Source organism: Dipodomys ordii, unplaced genomic scaffold, assembly GCF_000151885.1.
Source record: "Dipodomys ordii isolate 6190 unplaced genomic scaffold, Dord_2.0 Scaffold3, whole genome shotgun sequence".
Lineage (NCBI taxonomy): Eukaryota > Metazoa > Chordata > Mammalia > Rodentia > Heteromyidae > Dipodomys > Dipodomys ordii.
Window position 1 is genome coordinate 244,795 of NW_012267219.1, and position 8,657 is coordinate 253,451.

Here is an 8,657-nt window from a genome sequence, read left to right on the forward strand (position 1 = left end):
TCAGCACCACATAAACAAAAAGAAAAAAAGCCGGAAGTGGCACTGTGGCTCAAGTGGTAGAGAGCTAGCCTTGAGCTGAAGAGCTGAGGGACAGCACCCAGAGTTCAGGCCCCATGACCGGACCCCGCCCCCCCCAAAAAAAGATTAAGGGAACAAAAGTCATTTTGGGAGAAATGAAGAAGGATAATTTAGGGAAACTTAGGCCTGGTGTAGGCAACTCAGAAATATGGTATCTAAAAATTTAGAAATGCTATCTTTACTTCAAAAAGAGGCAACTGAATGCATTCTTTTCTAAGGGATGCATTTCTCACCCAAGAATTCACAATTGCCAGACAGGATGCCCTAAAATGTGTATAGCAGGGCAGGGTGTTTCCTTGTTTCCAGGATGAGGATCTGTTTTATGGCAGGATGCATTCTTACCTGGAAACTCAGAGAATAACACCAGGTGTAGTTAAAGCCAAGACAAAGCACCTAGCTCTGCATAACTTAAAGCCAGACCCCCTGCCTTTACCCTATAAATACCCAACAGCTCAAGGAGCTGTGTGTCTCTCTGGGTGTCTCCTTGTGTGTGTCTGTATCTTTATATCCCTATGAGAGCACCCACACTGTGCTAGCGTGTGCCTTTGCCCTTCTGTTTGTCTGATTTTTTGGTCTGTTTCCTTGCTTGTTTACTTAATAAAGCTCTGCCAAGTTTTCTTACCATTGTGAATTGTCCAGAAATTCTTATTCTACAATTGAAGTCAAGGACCCTAAGTGGAAAGTGCCTATATTTAAAGGGGAGCTTCACTAAACCTCACCTTTGTCTGGTGACAAATTCGTATTTCTTCCTTTTATTATTAACAAGAAACTGTCTTCATACTGTACCGAGTACCTTCTCTGCCACGTGTGTGTCTTCTTATATTTGTAATTACTTTTCTAAATAGGTAGTAAAATTTCTGCCAAGATTTTAGAAAGCTCTATGTGCATATGTATGTTCAAAAAAAAGGGAAAATAGGGAGCAATGTCAGTAATGAAAATTATGAAATTCCATGTATTCTTTTGAATTTATACTTAAATTAATTGCCCAAATTAAAGGTGGGCAAATAGGGGGAAAAAAAAGTAGGAAAAATGTCAGAACAAAAAAATGAAAGGAGAAAGGAAGAAAACTTCATTTCCTTGCATTTAGGAAATAGAAGCAAAAGGCCATGTAGAAATTTTAGTGAGGGGCTGGGAAGGTGGCTCAGTGGTAGAGCGCTTGACTTGCATGCCTGAGGCCCTGGGTTCGATTCCTCAGCACCACACATAAGCAAAAAGAAAAAAGCCGAAAGTGGCGCTGTGGCTCAAGTGGTAGAGCGCTAGCCTTGAGCTGAAGAGCTGAGGGACAGCGCCCAGGCCCAGAGTTCAGGCCCCACAACCAGACCAAAAAAAAAAAGAAATTTTAGTGAATCAATTGTACCAGAAAGAATTAATATCATCATAGGAATGAAAATAATGGAAAAAAGAACAATGAAAGATAAATGTATAAAAAAACAATCTTTGATCAAAGTCATAGGGTTCTACTTCCGTAAAAAATACGTTGTGGTTGGGAAGGTGGCTCAGTGGTAGAGTGCTTGCCTTGCATGCATGAGGCCCTCGGTTTGATTCCTCAGCACCACATAAACAGAAAAAGCCAGAAGTGGGGCTGAGGCTCAGTGGTAGAGCGTTAGTCTACAGCTGAAGAGCTGGGGGACAGCGCCCAGGCCTAGAGTTCAGGTCCCACAACTGAAAAAAAAAATGTTGGAATGCCATATTTTTTACACTAAATGGAAAAACTAGGTTACCATTGAGCTTATGAATTCATTTAACATTGTGAAGTATATTAAATTATACAAATGATAAAATATTAATCATATTTTGGTGCTAAATTATATGTTCTGAGGCAGATTACTGTATCAATTGAAATATCTTTAACTAAGTGAGAGAAGTTAATCGCAATTGATGATAAATGCTGAAGAAATCATTTATTCCTACTGAGTCCATACGCATTCCTAAAATCTTGATTACTCCCCAAACATCCTTTCTGAGGACTGATCTCCATCACTTGCATGTAAGAGTAACTGAAAAGGAGGAACAATCACATCTACCTGATTAGGAAGATATTTTAAAATTAGTAACACTTTTTAAAAACAGTAACACACTCTTTATATTCAGTGGTGCTTTATAAAATACTGACACTAATATAAGAATGCAGAATATTGTCATCAACATTGTTTCATTACGTGTTTTTCCTTTGTACTAAACCCAGCCATCTGGTCACTCATTTATGTCACTTTCCCATTCCACCAGCTTTGCCTACACATCACTATGGACAAGTTGTCCAGTAGGAATTACTCAGAGGTCACTGAGTTCATTCTGCTTGGATTTAGAACTGCTCCCAAGCTCCAGATCCTCTTATTCTTCGTGTTCTTGGTCATCTACATGGCCATTGTGGTGGGCAATGTCAGCATGGTGCTTTTCATTTCCATGGACTCCAAGCTACAAACACCCATGTATTTCTTCCTGAGAAACTTGTCCTGTCTAGATCTCTGCTATTCCACAGTCATTGCTCCCAAAATGTTAGTCAACTTCTTGAGTAGTGAAAAGAAAATTGCATATAATGAGTGTTTGGCTCAGTTTTTCTTCTTTGCTTTATTTGCCACCACTGAAGCCTTTCTTCTGTCTGTAATGGCATTTGATCGATTCTCAGCCATATGCTCTCCTCTCCTTTATCATGTCACCATGTCCCACAAAGTCTGTGTTCAGCTGGTAACTGGATCTTATGTCTGTGGATGCATCAATTCTGCAATACATACAAGTTTTGCTCTCACCTTGCGTTTCTGTGGGGAACACAGACTGGACCACTTCTTCTGTGATGTCTCTGCCCTGATCGAGATCTCATGTGCTGACACCTTTGTGAACGAGATGGTGCTGTTCATTCTCTCTGCTCTCATCATCATCTCCACCACCACGGTGATCGTGGTGTCTTATGGGTACATCCTCTCCACTGTCTTGAAGATTCCCTCCACCCAAGGAAGGAGAAAGACCTTCTCCACCTGTGGCTCCCACATAGCTGTGGTGAGCATCTTCTATGGAACTGTCTTCTTCATGTATGCCCAGCCTGGGGCCCTGTCCTCTCCAGAGCAAAGCAAGATTGTAGCTGTGTTCTATACACTTATAATACCAATGCTGAACCCTCTGATCTACAGTCTGAGAAACAGAGATGTGAAAGAAGCACTGAAAAGAATCGTATGTGGAAAAGGGTTCTCTTAGTGATCTTTCCAAAGCCATTACGTTGTTTACAAATTTTATTTTGTAATAGTTGTACTCTTGTTCTTATGAAATTATAGGCTATCACAAATTTTATCTATTGTAATAAATAGAATTCTTTTTATAGAATAATAATTCTAATAATATAGATCCAACATCATTATTTTGCCTTCCTAGCATAAGTACCCTCATTTTTTGATATAATAACTACAATTACTTGCATTGTTAGTTTCAGTAGGAATCAATGGAATAATACTTTTATAGGGGGTGTTAGGAAGGGACCCAGTCCTGGGGCTTGACTTCAGTGTCTGAACACTGTCCCTGAGCTTTTTCTGCTGAAGGCAGAGCCTTCAGCTCTGCTAGAGCCACAGCTCTATTTCTGGCTTTTTAGTGGTTAATTGGTGATAAGAGTTTCATGGACTATCTGCCCTGCATGGCTTCGAATTGAGCTGTGATCCTTGACCTCAGCCACCTGAGTAACTAGGATTATAGGCATGATCCACTGTTGACCATCTGATAAGGTATTGATTAACAGATATTACTTGTTATTATATTAGAGACATCTCTCCATGTGTAATATTTATCCTTCTTACAAGTTGAAATGCACTGTATGTGTTGTAAAGTGCAAGGGCAATGGTGATTTAGCACACTTCTGAATTAACAGCACAGGATTCCAAAGTTTCCAGTCTTTCATCCTTGGAGAAAGCTCATATGTTCACAGCAGACCCACAGACCCATGATACAAGAGGCAAATTCACATTATATATTTTGACAATAGCATTCTATAGCACCTGCATGAGCCTCAAATATTACATTATATGGTTAAAAACTAAAACCCTGATACACAGTAACCACAAAATATATACCATAGGAGTTTTTATTGCTATTTTTAAGTGAGGAAATTGGATGTCAACAACTGAATTAACTTGGAAGAAACTAACTCCAGCATGCTTCCAAATTTTGGTTTTTTCTTTTTTTTTTTTGAGTGGTGGGTCTTAAGGTTTGGGCACTGTCCCTCAACTCTTCAGTTCAAGGTGAAGCCTTTAACACTTGAGCAACCACTTCTGGTCTTCTGGTGATTAATTGGAGATAAGAGTCTAAAGGACTTTCCTGTCTGGTTTTAAACCATGATCCTAAGATTTCAGCCTCCTGTGTAGCTAGGATTATAGGCATGAACCACCAGTGCCTGGTTCCAAATTTTTAGTTTTCAATATTCAATTATTTTTATGCATTCATATTCTAGTAACTGTGGAATAGTCAGATGACTGTGCAACCTTTAAATGTTTACTTTTGAATCGATGTAATGACATAGAGTGAGCTCTGAAACATAACAAATTTGAAAGTACTGTCATCATTATTGTGTCTTCACTTAAATTTAATGTTAAAGGTTTGTTTTGCTTTATGATTGAACTCCCCCAAACATAGCGATAGGGTATAGGACATTTATCTTATTTTTCTTGTGTTTGTAAATACACACCTCCACTAATATGTTTGTTTATATATAAGAATATTTCAATAAACGTATTCTTGTTTGCTGCAGCATTATTTACAAAAGACAAGTTAGATAATTAGTGTAGGTGCACATCACAGATCACTGGTCAGTAGAAATGATAAATACAGTATGAAGAATTATTATCAGGTTTAAAGAACAATGATATTATGTTATACTATATTATTCATGGATGGAAAATAATTGAGACTTAGAGGGACAAATGCCACATGGTCTTTTTAAAAGATGTGAATTCTTAATGTAAAGAGGCAAGAAGAGTTCAACAAGAATGTAAGTTAGTGGGATCAAAATAGTGGGAGGAAAAAGGGGGAAAAGAGAAGAAGATAAGAGAAGAAGATCATTAAAGTCCTTTGTATTTCTGTATAAGACCTGAGTAACACATATAAGAAAATAAGAAAGGAAACAGCTATTAATAATTTTAGAATGGGTAATTATAATCAAAATTAATTAATTGCATTTACAAAAATATCACTAGAGCTCACACTTTGCACAACTAATATAACCAGCATAAATTAGTAAATAAATAATTATATACATAATATAAATTAGTATCAATATTTATAATATGTAGAAGGCAAGTATCTTTTTGTCATGTGCATTTCATTTTTTTTGTTTTATTCCTAGTAGTAAGATAACTAGAATTAATAGTGCATTCTTAACTGTTTAAAGAAACACGATATTATTTTTCTTGATTACTATGTTAATTTGCATTCTCCCCAATTGAAATGTTTTGCTAGAGGGAAAAAGTCATGTGCTTAACTTCACAATGCCAGTAAAGAGGGAAGTATTGAATTTTCTAACTTCAATGATCATGGAAAAACATGAAAAACATTTCTTTTCCAACAAGGATACTTTATTCTAAAGGGAATAAATGTGATGACCTATTTCTCATAACCCCTTTTCTTGGATTTGAACTCAAGGTCTCTCACACTTGCTTGGCTAAAACTCTACCACTTGAGCTTCGCCTCCAGCCCAGCTTGTTGCCTGGTCTGGCTTTAAACAGCAACCCTGTCATCTTAGCCTCCAAAGCAACTAAAATTACTGATAGGGCCTCCTGTTCTCTACTCATTGTCCAGTCTTCATATTCTAGTTCACAGTTCCTGTGTGCTATTTCATGTTCTGCTTGGCATGATATTATTCTGAAATATATTATCTTTCTGCCTGTATCTTTGAAGATAACAGCCTAAATAAGATCAAAGTTTTAGTACAAAATCATATCCTCTCCTCATGAAAACTTGTGATTTATAGAGCCATTTTCTTAATAATTTGCCTACATTCATCTATAACCACAGAAGGCAGGATTAAAATATTTACCTCAACCTCAAACACTATTCAGAAAAATCAAAGGAAGAGGGACATCTATTATATTTAAATATGAAGTAGTGTTTCACCCATCATATGCCATATGAAATGTTGATTTTTCTTTTTTATAAAATGTTATACCTGTAACTTTTTAAAATCAGGTTTCTCCTTCCCAACACAAATGCCACTCCTTGGAGGGGGGGGGGCGGAGGGGAGGTTGGGAAGGGATGGGAAGGGAAAACAAAGGGGGAGGCTACAATGCTTGATAAGAAATGTACTCACTATCTTGCCCATGTAGTTGTAACCCCTCTGTACAGTATTTTCACAATAAAAAATAAATAAAAATTAAAAAAACAAATGCCACTCCTTTAAAATAGAGAATTAACGTCATCATTATTATCTGTTGTTTACATCAACTTTTCTTTGTAAAATATGTGTCATTTGTATTCATTTGCTAGTGTTCTCTCAACCTTTAACACATATTTGTAGCTTATTGTTTATAAGGAGAAGGGTAACTTTGCCTTACAAAACTACCTATCATTTAGTTTTTATGTAGAGAATGCTGCATATTTTCCAGAAACATTATCACATCATATAACAAAAGACAAATATGACTTCAACAATATCTTATAGACAATAACATATACTTTATAGGCTTATATATACAGCAATTGTTATTTTATTCCTTAAGATTTAAATCACCCTTTATAGAATTATGTTCCATAATCTTAAAATTCACCTGTTTGGAGGGTTATATTTCCTGCTGTCTTCACAATATCAAGTCCCTCCCAACTTAGTAAAGACTTTATCTTTCTACACTGAGTCTTTCTACAGGATTCCCCGCTCCTTCCCTCATCATACATGCTGTGTGGTGTCCATGGATTTTCTGTTTAATGTTTTCTCTCCCTGCCTTGTCTATTACAATGAGGTATTAGGTTTCATCTAAATCACAATGCAGTTACAGTAGTTCTTTTCCTTTCAAAGAAAACTGTGTATTTCATTGTGTTAAATGCTATCTATTTTTACAAATGTTGTCAGGAAAGTTTCCTTGATCTTAGATGGCCATTCACTTTCAGAGTCTCACTTTTTTTTATTATTGATGATGTCTATCTATATCTTGATTGAAATGTTCATTATATGCCATTTTTAAATCTGTATCAGTTCCTTTTAAAAATCTTTTTTTCCTGGGCTGGGAAGGTGGCTCAGTGGTATAGCGCTTGCCTTGCATGCCTGAGGCTCTGGGTTAGATTCCTCAGCACCACATAAGCAAAAAGAAAAAAGCCGGAAGTGGTGCTGTGGCTCAAGTGGTAGAGTGCTAGCCTTGAGCTGAAGAGCTGAGGGACAGTGCCCAGGCCCAGAGTTCAGGCCCCAGGACCGGACCCCCCCCCCAAAAAATATCTTTTTTTCCAACCTGGGGCTTCAACTCAGGGTCTCGGCAATGTCCCCGAACTTCTTTTGCTCAAGGCTAGCACTCTACCACTTGAGTAACAGTGCCATTTCTAGCCTTTTCTGTTTAAGTGGTACTGAGGAATCAAATCCAGGGCTTCATTTATGCAGGGCAAGCACTCTACCAGCCACATTCCCAGCCCTAAAAATCTTTCTTTAAGTAGCTGTGCAGAGAGGTTTCAATTCAACCTGTCAGTTTGAGTGAAATGCATGTTGCTCAAGGCCCCCTTCCATCTTTTTCCTCCATCTCTCCCAAATTTTTCATCCCCTTAAGCTTCTGGCTTCACTCTGACAGATGTACATTGACTATGATGACTGCACCAGGCCACAGGCTTCTTCTCTCTATAGCTCTGCCTTCCCCAACATCCCCTCTCTCTGCCCCCCCCACACACACATTGGCTTCACCCCTAACACTGTGTTCCACCACTTCTCTCCTCTGTTGGATTGTGGACTTCTGACCACAGACACAGAACAATTGCTCAACAACAATGCATACAATTCCATTCCGTGCATAAATTATAATCTGGAGAACAGTGTGAGAGAGCCCATGAATGAAAATGCTTCCCTGGGGTTCAGAATATCTCCTATTTCCAGGAATTTCAGGATTCATGAAACCTCAGGAATATAGAGAAATTCTCAACGAACAGTGTCTGTGTTGTGTGTAGAACTTTAATCCGGTTATCCTCCTGAGAGCACTTTTACCTTTTTAATGCTACCTACCAATCTGGCACATTCAGAAATTACAAGTTGATCTATGATTATTTTTCTTTCTCCCCCCCCCGTTATTACATAAAATACATTACCAAGGAAAGGGACATTGAATTCCCAGCCAATGCCTTCCCTGGTGGAAGCAATGCCCACCTCTATTGTTTCCATCCCCAGGAGAGAATTTCTTCTCTAAGGACTCATCCCAGGTCTATTTCTTTATTGGTTCCATGAACTCCAACAGGAAATGAGAAGCATAGTATGAGTAAGACATGACCTATCATTTGGGTTGCTACTAAATTTCATTCTAGTGGGGAAGGAGATGTAATCTGCTGCAGGAAAACATCCCATTAAAAAAGAAAAAGGTTTGTTCCTTTTGCCTCCATCATTCTTTAATTTTGGGGAATGTGCTTGAATTCACAGATGGTAT

General features: G+C 37.9%; 1 protein-coding gene across 1 annotated transcript; it reads left to right on the forward strand.

The window, feature by feature from the left end:
• Positions 1-2,322: 2,322 nt before the first annotated feature.
• On the forward strand, positions 2,323-3,267 carry LOC105987026 (olfactory receptor 12-like). The gene has a single exon (XM_013018189.1). The coding sequence runs from the start codon at positions 2,323-2,325 to the stop codon at positions 3,265-3,267; it is 945 nt and encodes a 314-aa protein (XP_012873643.1).
• Positions 3,268-8,657: the final 5,390 nt, after the last annotated feature.